Below are 21,249 nucleotides of genomic sequence, written 5' to 3' on the forward strand. Positions count from 1 at the left end.
CAATTCTAGAATAAATTTGTGAATGAGTTAATATTGCTTTATTTCCTGTATATGATAGCTTTCCATGTTAAGCGCTTTAACAACAGCGTAGGCTTGAATTAAATAAATAAATATTGTATTGTATTGTATTTAATAATAATAATTATTATTATTATAATAATCATCATCATAATCAGAAAACCTATAATCATCCCACAATGGGAAAATTTGCAAATAATAATAGTAATAATACATTTTATTTCTGAGTGCATTTAAAAACTCTCAAGGACACTTTTCAGAGTCCCACAGAGGAGACATTTGCAATGGTGGGGTGAGGCCAAAAGGAAAAAAAGATTGTATCAAAATAAGGTTATAAAAATATAGAATGAAGCATATATGATATATGTAACTGTATTTAGTCTACATAAGGTGCCTGTGCTATTTACAATGTATGAGTATTGATTTGTCTGCTGGGGATTTGTGTCAACTAGTATCAAATAGTAGTCTTGGGGCAACACACAACGATTCACCATCGCCTTATTTTTGTGTTTTCCTTCTAATTTCGCCATCAACACGGATCAACACAGTTTTCAGACCAAAGTACCCAAAATGCATTGTGTGTTGCTTTCTCAGTCAGGGGCGTTCCATACGTGACGTCACGTCAGGCCTCGTCATCAACTCGAAAACAAGACTTCCTGAATATTCAGCGCGAGTCTTAAAACGTAAAATATAGCTTTATGCCGGGGAATCTTTGTAAAATACGCTCAGTAGAAGACATTTGAAGTGATTTTACAAATTATGGACACTACTTGTCCCGAGGCGTCGGTTGTCCTTTAAGCTTGGTTGCACTCAAAAATGAAAATCCGCCTTATAAGTTTCCATGGAAATGGTTTCATTAAGCTCATGAAAAAGTAGGGAGCATGTTGAGCCCTCTGATGGAAGAAATGTGCACCGCCGGGTTGTTGTGGGCCGGGAGGTGTTAGGTGTTAGCGATTATTAACCCTTGTTGTCTAACCAGAAAAGCCGCAGGGAGGGCGAAGTACGCACAGGGTTCAATCGTTTAAATCCTCGTTCGCACTGAACTATCATGTTTGAACTACACTTGAAACAACTGGACCGTTGCTTTCGTCTACTTTGGTGAGTGTGACTTACTCGGTGACGTTTTTAACATTTGATGCATTTCATACCGGAGTGACCTCAGTTAGCGGTGAACAACCAGTCCTTTTTTGCTCCAGCGTTGAACACTTTGAACACGATTATTGCGTGGCATCTTGAGGTGTGGTTGCACCTTTGAAAACATTTAAAGGTCATTTATATACAGTGTCTATACCATTATGTAACGTTGAGCATTTTTGGATGAAGCATTGTGTATTTCCTTCCCTCTCTTTTCAAAGGGCCACCCATACGCTCATACGGCTTCCACAAGTGGAAATATAATTGAAGCAAATTGAAAAAGTGACATGGATGCTTTTGAGGGAATTCACAGCGTTCGGATTTCATGCTCTCCACCACCCATGACCTCCTCCGGTAGGGCCTACGAAGTCCTGAAGTCAGGCAGGTCGGGAATAGCGGTGTATTCCTCTGCGGTTTTCTTTGGGACGCCATCGGAGGCTAAGGAGAAAGGCTGCGTGGTAGGAAGGTACGCCAACCAGAATCCTATTCATTGATCATCATGGTGTCCTTGTTCTGTTTTCTGATACCTGGTCGTGATCATCGTGGATGCATGTCATTCACGTGGATGAGATTACAAGCACCCATGCTCTTTGTACACCACGTTGGTTTTTTCATTGTACAGACAACAGAAATTTAGTGGGAAGTATAAACATCTTCACTCATTCACTGCCATTCACGAATTTATTCAGGAATTGAAAATATGACGTAGAGCGCCATTCCCGAATTCGTCCGGGTTTTGTTTTTCCATGCTTGGGTGTCGATAAAGCGCTGGCCAGACATCTGGTGATTTTTTTTGTCCCCCCTCCGCAAGGGGGCAGCATGTCCCTTTTTTCCCCATATTAGCGCTATGTTCCAGCATCAGCTGTTGTTAACGCGCTATATAAACCTATATGTTCTGTTTGCATTGCATTGTATTTTGTACAGCTGCCCTCATTTCAAGCTCATTTAACTCCAGACCCATATAATTTACGAATTAACTCTTTTTTTTCTGATGAAAGAATAGTCTAGGGTTTCTTATGCTGCATTGAATGTTTATGTGGTCCGTAGTCCCAAAACTCAATATTCTGTGGGTCCTGGAATTCAAGTGACAATGACAAACACCCTGGCACTGGAGTGGACACGTTTTTACATGTCTGGCAATGAATGAGTTAAAATAAGTCATTTTCCACCATTTACATGAGCAAAGTAGGAAGAAGTAAACAAATCTCATCCTACCTCTTGTTCTTTGTGAATTTTAAATCGTTTAATACTAATATCAGTAATGTAGAGCACCGGTAAATCCCAAAAAAACAAAAGGGAAAGGAAAAAATTAACATATTGACCTATACTCAAGTATCCAACAAATACATATTGCGACAACGAGCGGGAGCTACAGGCGCTACCCAAGCACATACTCGAGCAGGTTTATCACCATGTTCTCATTCAACTAATCAATATTCCATGACATTGCACTGAAACTAATAGCTTCACATTTTTTTACATTTAAACAATTTACCGACTTCAAGGTGATTTATAGTTTTTTTTTTTATTTTTTTTTTTTAACTTTTGAACATGTTTTTGAACACTGTGAGTGCTTCTCCAGTTCAGTTCCGAAATGAATCCACAGATTATTGCACTGAGTACAGAAACACACAAATAAATAAATACTGATAAATGCATGAATGAATGAATGAGGTGGCCAGGTAGTCGAGTGGTTAGCACGCCGGCCTCACAGTGCAGAGATCGTGAGTTCAGGACCTGGTCCGACCTCCCTACCTGGAGTTGCATGTGCTCCCCGAGGCCGCGTGGGTTTTGTCTGGGTCCTCCGGTTTCCTCCCAAATTCCAAAAACATGGATGGCAGGCTGATTAAACGCTCAAAATTGTCCCTAGGTAATGGATGAATGAATGAACGAACGAACGAACGAACGAATGAAGAATGAAGAGATGAATGAATGAATAAATGAATGGACAAATAAATGAATAGATGAATGAATAAATGAACGAATAAAAAAAATGAATGAATGAATAAATAAATGAATGGGTAAATAAATTGGTCACTAAATAATTAATCAAATAAATAAATAGATGAATGAAGCGTAAGGGGGAGCGAGTAATTAAAATAAATACAGGGGGCCTCAGTTTACGAACACCTTGCCTTATGAACTTTTCCGTTTACGAACGTTAAATTTATGAAAATTAAATCTTGGATTAAGCACTACTTTTTGCGGTACACCCCCCACCCCCCGCCCCACCACGGCTGACGGAGTAATCTTCGGCGGATGAACACCAAAGCACACGACCGAACAGCGCCCCAGCCGGCCTACCTTTCCACACCCCCTTTCTATGAGTGCACACGTCGATCGTCTTCAACCATACTTTTGCTGTTATGGGAGCGAAAAAGACACCACCACAGACTCGTGTTCAGCCGAAGAAGACACAAAACAAAATTACAGTCGAGGAGAAAAAGGAGATCATTGAGAAACATGAACCGAGTGTGCGTTTGTGGCGTCTAAGGTGCGCACCGTGGCTTTCATGTGAATCTCAGCCTGACACATTTCCCACTCTGTGTGTCACTTCTCTGAGCGTCACTTTCTACTACCATTTTACAAATAAAGATCCCAGGACCGATATGCTAAGTCCACCATTGCTACAAAGGCGTTATTTACTCAATGCTTTTATGTGACTAATGACACCTAACTCGTCACGTGCGAGTTGACAGCTGGGGCGGGGTCGTCGCTCCCGACCTCCGCCAGCTGCTGGCAATCCCTTGATCACCGATACAGGGACATTTCAATGAGTCGCTGTCACCTCACCAGTGACATGATTATGACGCCTCGCGCCTTGCCAGTGTCTTGGACTTGCCAGCATAAGAGTTTGCTTCGCCCGAGGTGATTGTTTGCCGCGATCGCGTAAGTTTGTTGCTTTCCGGGATTGCGAGTTTTTCTCACTCCCGCGTGCCATTTTATTTTGCCTAGCTTGATAGGCTGGACTGATCGCCCCCGCCCGCCTTCTTCGGACTCGCGCCTTTTGTTGTAATAAAATCTCTGCCAGCACCTACGTCACTGCTGCCTGCTTAGGGATCCAACACCTTTTATTAACGTTCCGACGAGTCAGCTATCCCTGTCACGCTCGGAACGTGACAGTATCATTGTGTTCAGCTGATAGAAAAGGCTTGGCATGACGTTACCCTTCGATCCTTGAAAGCACCATGGAAGAATTTGTGATGTGCATGCTTTTATTGAACAGTTCCATCCAGAAAAGACTGTGGCTATGAGAATCATCAACATGATAAATGATAATGTGATGCCTCAGTTTCGTAAGACCTTACAAGTCAGAAAGCAACAGGTGTCAATTAAGAGCCATCAACGACCATCACAAATGTAAATAAAGTGACTTTATTAAACAGTGCAGTGTATTTCTTTCATTACAATACTATAGCACATTTATTATACATAGAATAAGGTATGTTGTGTGTAGTTTTAAGGCTTATTTAGTTGAAAATTATATTTTATGAAGACCTGGGAACTGATTATTCTCATTTTAATGGTTTCCTATGGGAAATAAATTTTTGGGATACACACGTTTTGCTTTACACACTCTGTCTGGGAACCAATTAAAGTTCGTAAGACAATGCCCCACTGTAATTTGCTTCGGTCGCCAGTGAAACGTTTTGGTCACGTGGACATACATACCAGAACCCCAGCGATAAGGGTGGGTGCCCCGTCACGTGACCTGGAAGCCAAGCAGAAAGTGCTCACGGATCGCGTGTCCGACACTTGCTTCGCAAATCACGAATAAACTCAAAAAGGAGGGGCGGAAATGGTGTGAGGCACAACAGGCAAAACTGTCATATAATCACTCCTCCACCTCCTAACGTGGTCAGTGTTGTTGTGTGCCTGGCGCGCCTCCGCTTGATGACGACGGCGTCCGCATTCCTTAACGTTGTGTGTTCGGCACTGATTTTAAACTCCCCGAATTCGTCGCATTTCGACACATAACAACGCCGAAGGACACAAGAGACGGATAAACTGAACTGGCGGCTCGGTTTTCTCTTCTGGATGTTAACAGGGTAAAAGTGGCACTTTTTCTCGGAGGGGAAAACATTACCAACATTGTAAATCGTTTTCAAAAAGTTTCACAGCTTGTACGCGCGAGACTGACTGGAGCTTAACGTCATCATGTTGGGAATATTTAAATAATAAGAAATTAGAAAGCCTTTAATAGTCACAAAATGGAGGGAACGGCTCCTTTTATTATTGTTGTTCGAGTTTAAAACCATACGATGCTAGTGAAGTCATGATAGTCAGACATTGATTTGTTGTTGATAATAAGACACGAGAAAGCCTTTAATAGTCCTACAATGGGGGAAACTGCTCCTTATATTATTGTTAGCGTTTATAACCATACCAAGCTAGTGAAGTTACGTTGCCTTGTTTATCACAACCAGATGTTTGAAGTCACGTGAGTTGATTTTGCGCGAAGAGACCCACACCACAAAATCTCTTTGAGACGAAACAATAGTTGCAACACAGAAGCATTGGGCCATGGCAATGATCCGAAAGAATAAAAGTTTAATAGCCAGGGAAAAAAATGACTTTTCGGTGAGACGAATGACTCCAATTTTCACCGGAACATAAAGATTGGACTCTGTTAAAATGGAAAGAGGTCACATGGTCTGATGAGTTCCAGACGATGGATTCATTTGACAATATTCCGCTGTTTTATATAACGTGAACATGCCTTAAGACATGAGCTTGTTTCAGTTGGCCACATTTAACAATGGCGTTGCACAAAGTGCATGTCAGCTGACGAGCTGGAGTTGAGTAGGTCACAATCCAGGGCCTGAAGCCAACAGTGTTGTTACTTAACACTCAGGACAATGTGAAAATGGACACAAATATATCTGATGACATGGCATTGTTTAAGCAATGGTGTTCGTATTCACCACAGTCATGTGACTTTTTCTTGCTTAGTTTTGGAGATGATTTTTTTTATATATAAAAAACGATCAAGTATCAGAGAGGCCAAGAAAGAACAAAAGATGTCCTAGGTGCATATTTTTAGACAAAGGAGACGATTTACTGTTGTGGCTTGTTAAAACAGTTCACACAACATTAGTTCTGGTGGCAGTACATAAAACCAGAATAAATCTGAGTTAGCTGAGTCAGATTATTTTCGGTGCCAGACCTCTACTCTGATCGGTCCCTGCTCTAAGGTTGGGGGAGCAATGGACGACTACCTGAAGCTAATCGGAGTACCCACCAGATTTTGTGCGCTTGACTTCCGAATTTGCCAACTTCCTCATTAAAACAAGGAGGAACCGTTTGAGTCAATGGAGCCGGTTAGTGAACAGCAAAGATGTCATCGTCAGATCATAACGACGCTTTTGACGCGGCCCTCCACGCCATCATATTGACTGAGCTCTCATTGGCCCAATCCTGGTGCACTCTACTATCTTTGTGACTGCTTAATTTCAATATGACAACAAATGCGCTAGAGCAACGTAACCACACGGCGCATCATAACAACATCAGTGACACTCTAATAAAGGCGAAAGTACATGCCGAAACATATCAGCTAAGTGGCTAGCTATCTAGGTTAGATATTAGTTGGCTAGCTAGCTCGCTATCTATTTACTTCCGGGTTGAGTGAACATTGGGTCAGTGTATTAGCTAACTATCTATCTAGCTAGCTGGCTATTAGCTATATAGCTATCTAGGTGGCTAGCTATCTAGCTATCTGTCTGTTGTCTATCTATTTACTTCCAGGTTGAGTGAACGCTGGCACTTGTGGCTGCCGCTGCTCACCCATAGAAAAACTTATCCTATGACTGGAAAGTGACCTTGAGAGTTTAGAAAGGCGCTTAGAAATTAAATGTATTATTATTATTATTATTATTATTATTATTAGGAATATCTATAGGGCCAGAGGTACCAGCACAACTTTAGTTCACTGACGAAGCTCTTCGGATGAAGAGCGAAAACGTCCGACACTTTCAATGAAGTACAGATGATGGCTGAAGAAACCTTTTCATTGAAAGAATTTTATGTAATTTCTAAAATGTACACATCAGCCCTTGCTTGAATATTTACCTCTGTGACAAATGCAGTGGAAAACTTTCATGATGAGGAATGTGGTATAAAATGAACATGATTGTTTAGATTTCTGATCTTGTACAGGTTGGTAGACCTGGATCCCGAGCCAGAGCCCGGATCGAAGGCAACGGGCCAGGCTGGGCTCACAATGGAAATAGATCAGGGTGTCCATTCTCGGCTGCGAAGCTCTTCGTTGCAAATTCGAGAGAAAGAAATTCGTGAAAAGGGCTCAGAGATCCTCAGCGAACAGTTAGATGCTGCAAAAAAGGTGCTGACATTACTTTAGCGCACACACACACACTCACGCACTCGGTGGAGTGAAAAAAGGAGAAGTGCCACAAGTGAACTCTTTTTTCATTCTTTTCAGGAACTAAAACTCAAAGATAAGGAATGCGAGCGTCTGTCGCAGGTCAGGAATCAGCTGGAACAAGAATTGGAGGAACTCACTGCCAGTCTCTTTGAGGTCTTAAATTTCCGCTCCTTCAAATGAATTGTATGCCCCCAAAAAATAATTGTATGTATGAAACAGCCGAATTGTTTCCATATTCACAACAGGAGGCTCACAGGATGGTGCGGGAGGCCAACGTCAAACAAGCGGGAGCAGAGAAACAACTGAAGGAGGCTCAGGGGAAGGTGTGTCACATACTCAAACTCAACTAACAGTAGTGAATAATGAATCCCTTGTTAAAAAAATAATAAAAAATACCACCGATGTTCAACTTGAGTAAAACACACGGTCGGCGTTAGTCACAGTTGAGTAGCCGTCTAATTGTACAGTATACCCTTTCTGATTCATTTTTTTATCGTTTGATTTCTTTAATGGTGTCACAAAACCAAAAATATGTGAATTAAAGCATGTTTCATAATTTTTTTTTAAAGGGGTGAAACCTACCTACAGTACTGTATACCCTACTGCAGTGGCAGGCCATGCATGTCACTCCTAGATCTTCAGTAGTGCTACGTGTGAATCAATCCACAGCTGCAAGTGTGGTGTGATATTACTACACGTCCACTAGAGGGCACCGTTGGCCAGGAAATAACTTGTGACTTGTGAAAGAAACTTAAGAAATACGTAGTGTCATTAAACTGATCAAATTTTTACTTTGAACGTGTGGATTCATGATAACTTCATAAAATTGCAATATTATTAGCTATTTTTGCTAGCTTCAGAGCTGTCCAATCTTAATAATGTCCATTTATTCTTGAAAAGTCCGTCTTGAAAATGACTTTAACAGTATATCTGCAAGCTGCAAGCTCGCTACAGATACAGTGTGCTAGCTTTGGCCGGTATGCTCATATCACTAGCGGGTAGTGATGCTATGATTGGCTAGTGACTAGCCAATCATGCGACTAGCCAATCATAGTTTGCGAAAATTCTGACGTTTCTTCAAGCAGGCCTTGGGTTGCCAACTCGAACTCTGATTGGTTAAAGCATCAGTTTCATCGCCATTGATTTTTATGCTCCAAGGCCTGCAAATCTGATTGTGTAACAAATTATGGCTAAAAAGTGATTGGTGAAATGCTTAAACATCTGGTAGCAGCATAACAGGGGGAAAAACAATGAAAGGAAGCTGAAAGACAATTTGGATTTATTTAGTAGGAATTCATGGACAAAATATAATTCACATTAGTCTGTCATTCTGATATTTTTAAGCGAGCAGAGAAGGCCTTGCAGACCCTGAGGGCCCACCACTGACCTGCTGATGAGTATTAAAAAAACAAACGTAAGAGGTTGAAGCAAGCTTTTTCTGGCGTCAATTACAATGTATCATCCCCTGCATATAGAGCGCACAACAAATTAATTAATAACTAGTTTTCCAATTTCAAGTAAAAAATAATGACTGTTATTGTGGTTTACAGTACATTCACCTATTTAAAATTGTATTTTCTGTGTAGCTCTCTCTCTCTTGTTTCTATTTATAATTGTATTTTATTTTTCACATTCTATTTGTGATTATATTTTATTGATTATAGTACCTATGCTTGTCTGTGACTGTAAAGTGTCCTTGAGAGCTTTGAAAGGCACTTAAAATGTAATGTATTATTATTATTATTATTATTATTATTATTATTATTTGCCTTCGCGGGCCGAATAAAATGGTGTGGCGGGCCAGATTTGGCCCCCGGACCTTGACTTTGACACCTCTGACTCAAACTGAATCATGTAAACAGTGATATTAGTCCACCCAGAACAGCTCAGTGGGGCAGATGGTTGAAAGTACTTTAATTCAGAAGCCCTTGGAAAAGTCCATTTTCACACCTGCCTTTTGTATCCACCTGCCAGATTGATGTTCTCCAAGCAGAAGTGACGGCGCTCAAATCCCTGGTATTAACATCCACGCCATCCGCTCCGAACCGTCAGCTGCACCCTCAGCTGAAACTCCCAGTCGGAGGATACACTCGCAACAAGAGCCTGAGCAGTGGTTCACTGTCGCCTCCTGGTAAACCAGAATCCCCTTCACTTCCTGTTCAGCCAGTCATCAAAGAGGACAGAGAGGTCAGGAATGTCATTGCTTTTGAGCTCTTCTTGTTTTTTTGCATTTTTCCGTTCTTTCCTCAAGTTTTAGTTTTTCTTCTCTTTTAATAATAATAATAATAACAATAATAATAATAATAATAATAATAATAATAATAATAATAATAATAATAATAATAATAATAATAATAATAATAATAATAATACATTTAATTTCTACGCGACCTTCAAAACTGTTAATGTCACTTTACAGTCACAGGATAATTTTTTCTGTGGATGAGGAACGGCAGCCACACGTGCCAGCGTTCACCCAACCCGGAAGTAACTCAAATAGGTAGAAAGCTAGCTATCTAATAGATAGATAGCTAGCTAGATAGATATCTAGCTCGCTAGCTATCTAATAGATAGATAGCTAGCGAGCTAGATATCCGCCTAATAGATGGCTAGCCAGCTAATAGATATCAAATCAACATATTTATGTAATTTTATTTATTTATTTTATTTTATTTTATTCATTTATGTAGCTAGCCAGGTAGCTTATGCAACCCGGAAGTATCTCAAATAGATAGAAAGCTAGCTAGCTAGCTAATAGATAGCTAGCTCGCTAGCTACCAAGCTAGATAGCTATCTAACAAATACATTGCTAGATAGCTAGCCAGCTAATAGAAAGGAAATAGATAGCTAGCTAATAGATAGCAAATAGATAGCTAGCTAGGTAGCTAGCTAGTGAGATAGATAGATGCATATCTAAATAAATAAAAAGAAGTGAAGAGAGGAAAAAAGAAATAAGAATAAAGTCAAGAGAAAAGACAAAAAAAGCTAAATGGGACGAAATAAATTTGAGCCAAAGATAATGGGCATTAGTTTTGGTTTTGTTTTCTTTCTGGTAATGTTTCCTTTTCTCTCCACCTGCTGACGCTGCTGTCCTCTAATTCTCTGTCTGCTTTCCGGCCAATCTTTCAGTATTATGGCCGAAGCAGGGAGAGGGGCTTGGGCCTGACGGTGTACAGGTAACTGGCTCCCCCTCTTTTGAACTCAACTTTCTGCTTACGGGATCTTTCAGACTAACGCCAACACCCTTTCACCGTGTCTTTTTCGCCAAGATGAGTGAGGGTTTATCTTGTCTCCACAGATGGACTCAGTTCTGTACGCAGAGTTCCTCATGTGGAATGAGCACCCGAGTCTCGATCGCTCATCCGCCCTCATGAATCGCATCTACAGAGAAGACATCGCACCCTGCCTCTCGTTTACGCGTTCCGAGGTCCCAATCCATCCAGTTGTATCATCCCTTTTTTTGATTGCCGAGGTCTAATTAATGTGACTGTTTGTGTCCATAGCTGGCCCAGCTGGTGCAAAGCGCCGTGGAGAACAATTCTTTGACTATCGAGCCCGTACCTATGTCAGCGTTACCAATGGTTAAGGCCTCGGCCGTGGAATGCGGAGGACCGAAGTGAGTTGCCTTGCGTACGTCACAACACCCGCGCACCGTCTTCCCTTTCACCAGTCACTCACTCCTCAACTCAGGCCAGCCAATCCAAAAATCTAAAGTGGGACCTCTGAGGTCAAAGGGGGATGCTGGTGTAATTTGTTTTGACTTTGGAACCATTTTAAGGTTTTAAGTTTTTTGTTTTTTTTTGGTCACCGCAAAAGGTCACCGCAAGAGCAGCTGGAATCACCTTACAGCCTATTTGTTATAAAAAAAAAAATAAAAAAGACAACATCCAACAAAGGGAGACAGAACAAAGATGTCTGATGGTTTTATTGCCCGCTATTTTATTTTGGATAGACAAATAAATAATTAGATGAAATAAATAAATAAAAAGGTAAATAAATACACAAAAAATACATTAATAAAATAATTAAATAAATAAATAAATAAATACACACATAAGTAAATACACAGATGAATACCCAAACAAATAAATAAATAAATGACAAATACATATGTAGATAAAATTAATAAATACACGGATAAATAAATACAAATATAAATAAATAAACAAATACACAGAAAATACATAAATAAATTACATTGATCTCATCTCATTTTCCGTACCGCTTATTCCTCATTAGGGTCGCGGGGGTTGCTGGAGCCTATCTCAGCTGTCTTCGGGCACGAGGCGGGGGACACCCTGAATTGGTTGCCAGCCAATCACAGGGCACACAAAGACATACAACAGTCACTCTCACACTCACACCTAGGGACAATTTGGAGTGGTCAATCTGCCTGCCGTGCATGTTTTTGGAGTGTGGGAGGAAACCGGAGGACCCGGAGAAAACCCACGCGGGTCCGGGGAGAACATGCAAACTCCACACAGGGAGGCCGGACCGGGACGCGAACCGGCGACCTCTGCACTGTGCAGCCGGTGTGCTAACCACTCGACTACCGGGCCGCCCAAATTACATTGATATGAATAAATAAATAATTCTAAGCTGCGCTCCAATCAAGAGAGGATAGACACAAATAAATGAATACGTGAATAAATAAATAAACACACCAATAAAAATAAATGAATATGTTGATAAAATTAAGAAATAAATAAATTGACATAAATAATAATAAATAATTTTCTTTTTTTTTTTGTTCTTTTTGCTTCAAGATGCCGCCGCGAGAGTGGCTGCCTTTCCAGCAGCTCCTGTATTTTGTTTTTCTACTTCTTTCTTTCCTTCCTTTCCTCTTCCTTTCATAACTGATGCTGTGAAATGTAAATGTCTCCACTGCGAGATGAATAAAGGTATATCCAATCCAATCAAAAAATAAATACAGGGAGAGAGAGAGTGAGAGAGAGAGAGAGACAGATGCTCTAGTAAAGAAGGGCTCATTATGGGATTCTGGGGGGAAAGGGCCTTCCAACAGTCGCATAATGGAAGACATGACAATGAAATTCAAAGAACTGCTCATGTGGAGTGTTGAAGTTGGACCACGGCACACCAAAGGAGTTTATCATTAACCTGCATTAAAGTCATAACGACAGTGACCTCACATCAAGTAACGAATGGATAAACTCAGTCATTGGGTAATCTTTGTCATCTCCAAATAATCTCCCAAACCAAATTCCATCAATTCTACAGTAGATTGCAACGATTCCAACAGTGCATCTTTTAGCATTTGACTTCATTTGTTAAAATTCAAATTCTTGAAAGTCTGAGAAGAGACTTGAATCAATGGGCACTTTTCCAATCACTATCTCACGTCCACATCTTGTTTTTCCAGTTATTTTAGGGCAGCAGTGGAGACGTAAGTCCACAGAGAAAGCATGTCGCTCTTTGACTAATCTGCTTTTTACTGCAGCATGAGCTGACTTCTGCGCTGACGGCATGAAGAGGCCAATTAAGGCACCAGATGCATGCGTCGGACCTCTTACCGTCAAATAACACATTGCTCTTTCCTCAACCTATTTTGCACTACAGATAACATCTGATTTACGACCAGCTTGACCTACGACCACCCGTACTTACGACCATGACCTCCAGACCCTATTTTTTTATATTTTTTATTCTACGCCTGGCACTACAACGCGCTAGCAGGCCGGCAACGTGTATGACAATTTTTGCCAGGCAGACAGCACCTCACTCTCGCACAGCAATCGACCACGTGATGGCACCAGAGGGGGGAGTTTGCCAGTCATTTAGCCTCCGAGTCTCTATTCAACATTTTGAATGGATTTCGACTTGCGACCATTTCGACTTACGACCGTTTGGTCGGAACGGAACTCGGTCGAAAGTCGGATGTTACCTGCATCAGGTGCACCCGCGTATAAGTCGCTAGGTCATTTCATGGAAGAAAATCAGGGCTTTTTTAGCATGCACCTTATACACCGGAAAATACGGTAATTGTTTAGTTTACTTCAGAAATGGATCTTGTGTGAATTCAAATGGAGTCCAAACCTATTTACAGCATCTCATTTGATAGATTCTAATTTGCAATGAAACAGCTTTCATAACTTTGCTGCTGTGAAATGTAAATTTCTCCACTGCAAGACGAATAAAGGCAAATCCAATCCAATACCATCGATGAAACAGTCAAATGTCAGTGGCACTTTGACAAGTTCCATGCTAATGTTAGCATCAATATACTTCTGCGAGAGACAGCAGAAAGCAAGCGTGGAAGCTATTGAGCCGTGTGCAGGCTAGCTAGTAGTAACTTAGCGTATCAACTAGGCAAGTTGACTTTCATTCCGATCCTTTGGCTTGATTTTTACCAATCATGAGGAACCGAAAACCATTCATGTTAACACTCTGACGAAGGCGGAAGTATACGCCTAAACATGTCAGGTAAGTGAACACCTAAAAAACACTGTCTGTAAGAGAGGAATCTGTTGTAAATTAGATATCAAGTAGACAGGATGAACTTAACACAACCATTCATGTTAATGGTCAATACTATCAGTTATTTTAAATAATACGTTCTGACATTTTGTTGAAATCGCGTTTCAGGGGGGGGGTCCGTGTGATTTACCCTCCGAGTCTATTCAACATTTTGAATGGATTTCAACTTACGACCATTTGGTCGGAACGAAACTCTATCGTAAGTCGGATGTTACCTGTATTTATTATTTTTGGCTTCATTTTTTTAACCTAAAAGTGTATAAGTCGATGGACAACAATTTTCTGTTATCGAAGCTGCAGTTCTTTGAAACAATGCAATTTCCTGGCAGAAAATGTGCGCTAAGCGGCGCGTCGCGACTGTGCAGACATCGCATTAAACTCGGCGACAAGGGGAACTACTACTACATCTCCCCCTCCAGTCGAGCACGAGTAAGTGGAGTTGGTGTCTTTTTTGTGCTTTTATCATCATTTCTCTGACGTTTCTCATGGCTTCGTCTTGCCTTCCCAGATCACAGCCGTGTGTAATTTTTGTACGTATATCCGCTACATCCAGCAAGGTCTGGTCCGACATCATGGTAAGTTCATTCACGAGAGTGACGTTTTTCTGGATTATTATTATTTTTTTTTTGGTCTTTTATTTTGCTAAACCGAATATGATGGTTGTCATTTTGCCCGTATCCAGCGGAGCAGATGTTCTGGGAGGTGATGCGTCTCCGAAAGGAAATGAGTGTGGCCAAGCTGGGTTTTTACCTCACAGAGGAGAGTTAAAGGATGTGGTAGACCAGCGTGACACATGGACCAAGATATGTCAGGTTTTAAAAAAACGGTAACTTAGCAGTAAGAGGTCAACCAAGAAAAAACAAAATTTGGTTGTACTATCACAATAACACAATGAAAGGCAAAGTTCTAAAGGTTTAAGATACCGTATTTTATGGGTTATAAGGCACATTATTTTTGTGAACCATTGCATGTTAGTTTATTGTCATTGTTCCATATGTTTATTTGATCGATTTTAGCGCAATTACCATATTTTCCAATGTGTAAGGCGCACCCTCAATGAATGGTGTATCTTCAAACGTTTTCTATATATAAGGCGCACTGGACTGTAAGGTGCACCTTCAATTAACTCATTCACTGCCAGACAAAAATGTGTCCACTCCAATGCCAATTGTTACTTGAATTTCAAGACCGACAGAATATTGAGTTTTAGGACTGCATCAACATTCAATGCAGCAAAAGAAACCTTAGACTCTCTTCTTTCATCAGAAAAAAAAGAGTTAATTCCTAAAATTTATGGGTCTGGAGTTATATGAGCTGTCCAAAATACAATGCAATACATACATATTGTTTTATATAACGCTTTAACAACAGCTGATGCTGCAACAAAGCACTAACATGGAAAACGTGGAAATGCTGCCCCCTTGTGAGAAAAAAAAACATTGCCAGAGGCCATAGCCAGCGCTTTATCGGCACCCAAGCATGAAAAACCAAAAACGGAACAAATTCGGGAATGGCGCTCTACGTCATATTTTCAATTCCCGAATAAATGTGCGAATGGCATTGAATGAGTTAAGTAAAAACGTTTTCCAAAAATAATATAGAAATATATAAAAGTTTTCCAAATACTACGTATAAGGCACACCACTTTATAAGGCGCGACAGTAGAGGCTGGGGTTACAGGCTGCTGACAGTCGTTGCCAGACCTGTTGTGGCTCAATGACTTCACATATAAGGCACGCCTGTGGATTAGGCGCAGGGTGATCTTTTGAAGAAAATCAAGGCTTTTGGGTGCGCCTTATACACCAGAAAATACGGTACAGGGGGGTTGTATCGAGCACAGGTGTGATCCAAAACAAAATTAAACATCAAATTGTATTATTTATTTATCTCATGTTAAATGATATCTTGGTTGACAGTTCCAACAGATGTAAACAAACAATGCACTGACCATTGTACAACCGGGAGCTACTGAAAGGCAACTGTTTTGCTTTCCTCGCGCCGGTCAGATCCCATCTGAAAAGATCATCTTACATTCGGCCTTGTGGCGTACTAGAACTCCCATGATTCTAAGACACTGTAGCAGAATGTAATTTTTGTTACGGCTGCTAGCGATTAGATTGTGATAAGTGCGAGAAAGCAATTATACGTTATTATATGTTAAAGTGAACAGGAACAGGAAATGTAACTTTTGGGTTTGGTCCCACAATTCACATCGTGACATTTGAAATGCGCAGGCAGAATGGTGACCTTTGACCCGATTCAAAGACGCATCCTCGGTCCAATATGAAGAAATCATATACAGATGCTCCCCTACTTACGAACATTCCAGTTACAAACAATGGTACATGCAAACATTTTTGTAGTAACATGAAGTATTCTCTTCAGTTGTACATGTACATATCTTTATAGAGCATATATTTTATTAAATGTTTATTTTTCAGTACAAACCAATACTGGTTACTTATACAAGCCTTAAAGGACAACCAACGCCACTTTTTTGTTTTTTAACTGACACCAGAAAAACGTTTTATAGCATCTAAAATACCCAAAACACGTAGTATGATATTTTTAGTCAAATGCTAAACACCAATAAAAATGACTTAAAGTGTCCAAAATCTGCAAAAAATTGAGCTGCGAATTGGCATTTTCAGAAAGTCCCGCCCTCCGTTCATGACGTCACGCCAAGACGTCTTGCATTGCTAGTGAATCAAAACAATGGCTTCAGATTCGGAGAATATGCTTTCTTGTTCCACATCCAGTGATGAATATGATTCAAATAGTTCTGAAGAGGAAAGCATACAGGTTTGAAATCGATTAAATAATTCATTTGTGCCATTTTGAGACAACATTGGAGGAAAATCTCTCACCCAAAAAAAGAGGCACAAAATGGCGACCTCCTGTGGCCACCTCCGTTTCCACAGGCTGATAAATTCCTTACATGGCGCTTGGACGCCCTCTTCTGGCCTTCTGGCGGCTTTTGGGTGCAACACGAGGTCCCCAGACCAAACAAGTACAGCAAAATACATTGATGTGATGGAAGGACCGCGACAATACGTCTTTTTTACGGTAAAGGGCGGTACTTTAGTGACGTCACGTACGGACTCATCACCAACTCAAAAACAAGACTTCCTGAATATTCAGCGCGAGTCTTAAAACGTAATCTATAGCTATATGCGGTGGAATCTTTGTAAAATACGCTCAGTAGAAGTCATTTGAAGCCATTTTACAAATTATGGACACAACTTGTCCGGAGACGTCGGTTGTCCTTTAAACATACTTATATAAACCTCAAAAATACTTATATAAGCCTGAAACATACATTCCATAGAAAATATAGCACTGAAGCAACTTACGAACAAATTCACCTTACGAACGACCGTTCGGAACATATCTCGTTCGTAAGTTGGGGAGCGTCTGTACGTAGATGCTTCGCCGTAATGTGATCTGGATGCGGATGACATCGTGAACGTCGTGGGAGGAAATTGACATTAAAGAACTGAAAAGCTGACATCCGTCCAAACGTAGAGCACTTTGCATTGGAAGGTGCACCGGCAATTTTTTTTAAGAAAATGAAAAAGATTTTAAGCGTGCCTTAATGTCCGAAAAATATAAGACTCCAATATTTCCATGCACAATTTTTTTCTTTTAACTTTCATACACAAGTTTTGCACGTCCCAAATCAACATTGTATACTGCATGAGCTGTTCAGAAAAATATGTAAATGTCATCCAAAAGCCATGTTATGTAATTTGCATTGGCTGTTTTACCTCATACTATATATTTATTGCTATAGTTTGTGTTTTTTTAAACAGTTCAACGGTATTATGAAGGTAAGAATGAAGGATCCCGTAGGTGCAATATGTGCAATAACCACTTCTTGGCTTTGATTTGACATCTTCAATGTCAATGAATTGATAACTGCCGACACTCCATTAAAGTCTGACAAGTCTAAAGAGTTTGATGGTTCTCTTTATTTGTAAGTAGGTTCGTTGTCAGATCTCCCAGGCAGGTGACGCGTAGAGCTTGATCGTGGCGTGGAGTTGAGCAAGTCGTGCCGTGATGTCCGTCCGACGCCCGGCGTGAGCCGGGCGTGAGTCTGAGCTGATTCTGCCCCGTGGTTCGCCCGATCTCTCTGTCCCGCGACAGCTCCTTTTATACAATTTGCAAGCGTGTGCTATGCGTCAGGGTGATACGCACATCAAGGAGATCAAGGAATTGAAAGACATGAAAGTGTTGAAAAGCGCACTTCAAAATCATACACGCGTGTGTCGCAACAAGTCCATCCATGTCCCATTTGTCATTTCCTCTAAAATGCTTTTCTCTGTACCAGTAGTTGAAAGTCCGGGAATGGATTGTCTGGATTGTGGTCATCATCGTGAATGACGGCTTTCCAGCGACATAAACCACATTTGGTGACACACCTGTAGTTGCTCGACAGGTTTGGAAGCAGGAATTCAGCACGGGAACGCTGAATAAACATTGAGTCCACGGCCTATTTCGGCAGGGTTATGGAGAGAAAATCTTGCTTTCGGAGCCGAAATTCCTTTTAAGTCTGTGGTTTCCAGCTTGGACTATCTTTTTTGTAAACTTGTTGCTTTGCTGGGGTGGCCTTACATCCGGCTTGCGGCACACTTTAACTCATTCACTGCCATTCCTGAATTTACAGAAGGATGAATTTTATCCAACTCACCCTGTGGAAAGAGTCCATCTAGGAATGGTCTTAGTTAAAATCGGGCCAGAACAGTATCTTACTGTTGTACTAAACTAAGGCTCATCGTAACCGCCAGCAGGTGTGTGCGCGTGTGTGTATCATTTACAGTAAAGTCTCGTTATATCGATATCGGATATATCGATAGTCCCGGTTATATCGATACTATTTCTATGCACGCACGGAGAAAATTTCATGCAAACAGGGTCGGATATATCGATAGTCCCGGTTATATCGATATTTTTTCGGACTCCCTTGAATATCGATATAACGAGACTTTACTGTATATCATTTATACACTAGCAGGTATGTGTTGAATCCCCTTATTAGTCACTGGTGACAGGAAGGCAACATCAAACGTAAGCCACACAGCAGGGGTCGGGAACCCTTTTGACTAAGAGAGCCATAAAAGTAAAATATTTAGAAATGTTTTTCAGTCAAAGCTACACACACGCGCGCGCGCGCGCACTGAAACGCGATTTCAACAAAATGTCAGAACGTATTATTTAAAATAACTGATAGTATTGACCATTAACATGAATGGTTGTGTTAAGTTCATCCTGTCTACTTGATATCTAATTTACAACAGATTCCTCTCTTACAGACAGTGTTTTTTAGGTGTTCACTTACCTGACATGTTTAGGCGTATACTTCCGCCTTCGTCAGAGTGTTAACATGAATGGTTTTCGGTTCCTCATGATTGGTAAAAATCAAGCCAAAGGATCGGAATGAAAGTCAACTTGCCTAGTTGATACGCTAAGTTACTACTAGCTAGCCTGCACACGGCTCAATAGCTTCCACGCTTGCTTTCTGCTGTCTCTCGCAGAAGTATATTGATGCTAACATTAGCATGGAACTTGTCAAAGTGCCACTGACATTTGACTGTTTCATCGATGGTATTGGATTGGATTTGCCTTTATTCGTCTTGCAGTGGAGAAATTTACATTTCACAGCAGCAAAGTTATGAAAGCTGTTTCATTGCAAATTAGAATCTATCAAATTAGAACCTGTTCTCTCCACAAAGGTGAATCCTTCGGTCCATTCAACCTGAAGTGTACGATACTCGTCATGTCTAGGTCACATGATACATACCGCTAAAATTAGCCCACCGTAAGCTAGCAAAATGAGTAAAAAACAAAAGTCTTTGGAAAGTTTCTTTTCGAAGGGGAAAAGGCCCAGTAAGTCTACGACTTCGAGAAAAAAAGGCTGCATTTAACAGACAATACCAGGAGTCCTATTTAAAATTTGGATTTATTGCGACAGATGATTCCCACGCACCACGCTTTGTAGTTGTTTTTGTGGTGTATCTTATTTTGAAGGCACGTTTAAACATTACCATGGTGACCATAGCGCGTTAAGGGGCAGGGAAGGTGTTACTTATGTTGTTGTTGTTGTTGTTGTTGGCGCGATGTTACCAGGACTCTGCTAATAAAGTTGTATAAAAATACACAATGGATTCACGTTTATTATTATATTTAACCTAGGTCAGTGTCATCTAGTAATGGGTAGATGAGGCATTCTGTATCGTTTCGACACAGCGACACAATGTATCGACACTGTGTTGCTGAATACTTTTGCTGAATACTGACACCTGTGGACTTGCTGGGAACATTTTACAGTGTCATCTGGTCATCAGGTCCCCCGTCTTCCACGACCTCAGCAGATTAGCCCGCGCGTTTCTGTCGTGCTGGGTCGCGCGTTTCGGCACGCCATCCGACATCAGTTCGGACAGGGGCCCCCAGTTTGTGTCCGAGCTCTGGTCGGCCATGGCGCAGTCCTTGGGTGTGCAGGTAACCGCACCATGGCTTACCACCCGCAGGCTAACGGAGATGTGTGATCGTTTCAACAGGTCACTTAATGCTGCGCTTTCGGACGGTAATTGGGTCAACCGGTTTCCGTGGGTCATGCTCGGGTTACGATTGGCCCCAAAAGTGTCACGTTTTGCAAGGTGGTGATGACGGGTGCGGATCCCAAAAAGCAGGCAGGAGGGAGCAGGAGGTTGTGTTTGATAAATTGTATTAAAATAAAGTCAGCAGGAACAAAATCTAAAACATCAAAATCATCTGAACAGAAAAAATACAAAGTATCAAAAGAAAACCAAGATTAAAAGTCCGCCAAGGTTAAACAAACACATACACTGCACACAATGCATACAATGCAAATAACATGCATCAACAGTGCATCAAACAACAATGACATTCAACAATTACCCGATACCGAATGGTCGTGCCGGGGGTCCTTTTGAGGGTCACTGATTAGAAACGACCAGCACCAGTGCAGGCGGAGCCGAGAGCGCCCCTCGTTGGTCGCCAACCAGATCATGACAAAAAGAAGACCTTAACGCCGCTCCGGCAGAGTTAGTGCTCGGTCAGCCACTCCGTGTTCCTGGTGAATTTCTGCCTGAAGCTTCGGGTGCACCTTCTTTCCCCTTTTTGCCAGGAGAGCCCCTGACTCCAGCACCATTTCACCATTGTGTCCCCAAAGTATTTGTTCCGTCTGCCCTTAGGTC

The 21,249-nt window shown here is 41.2% G+C and overlaps 1 protein-coding gene across 3 annotated transcripts; it reads left to right on the plus strand.

Annotated features, from left to right (window-relative positions):
* Positions 1 to 1,001: 1,001 nt before the first annotated feature.
* Positions 1,002 to 17,988, plus strand: rab3il1 (RAB3A interacting protein (rabin3)-like 1). Of its 3 annotated transcripts, XM_088996398.1 has the most exons (12): positions 1,002 to 1,116; positions 1,374 to 1,618; positions 7,312 to 7,495; positions 7,595 to 7,690; positions 7,783 to 7,860; positions 9,512 to 9,724; positions 10,836 to 10,964; positions 11,041 to 11,153; positions 12,918 to 12,941; positions 14,362 to 14,461; positions 14,541 to 14,607; positions 14,715 to 17,988. In XM_088996398.1, the coding sequence occupies exons 2-12, from the start codon at positions 1,440 to 1,442 to the stop codon at positions 14,798 to 14,800; spliced, it is 1,269 nt and encodes a 422-aa protein (XP_088852524.1). In that variant the 5' UTR covers positions 1,002 to 1,116; positions 1,374 to 1,439; the 3' UTR covers positions 14,801 to 17,988. The 3 variants fall into 3 exon arrangements, with proteins under 3 accessions (XP_088852524.1, XP_088852525.1, XP_088852526.1); XM_088996399.1 differs by lacking the exon at positions 12,918 to 12,941; XM_088996400.1 differs by lacking the exons at positions 1,002 to 1,116; positions 1,374 to 1,618 and adding an exon at positions 4,997 to 5,201.
* The last annotated feature ends 3,261 nt before the right edge of the window (positions 17,989 to 21,249 follow it).

This window comes from Hippocampus bargibanti, linkage group LG05, assembly GCF_051943395.1.
Source record: "Hippocampus bargibanti isolate YZ-2025 linkage group LG05, ASM5194339v1, whole genome shotgun sequence".
Lineage (NCBI taxonomy): Eukaryota > Metazoa > Chordata > Actinopteri > Syngnathiformes > Syngnathidae > Hippocampus > Hippocampus bargibanti.

Excerpts from the sequence above, each read along its gene's own strand:
- rab3il1 (XM_088996398.1), top strand. The coding sequence starts at position 1,440 with ATGGATGCTTTTGAGGGAATTCACAGCGTTCGGATTTCATGCTCTCCA. Across the intron at positions 1,619-7,311 it reads AAAGGCTGCGTGGTAGGAAG|GTTGGTAGACCTGGATCCCG; the intron begins GTACGCCAACCA and ends GATCTTGTACAG. Across the intron at positions 7,691-7,782 it reads TCACTGCCAGTCTCTTTGAG|GAGGCTCACAGGATGGTGCG; the intron begins GTCTTAAATTTC and ends TATTCACAACAG.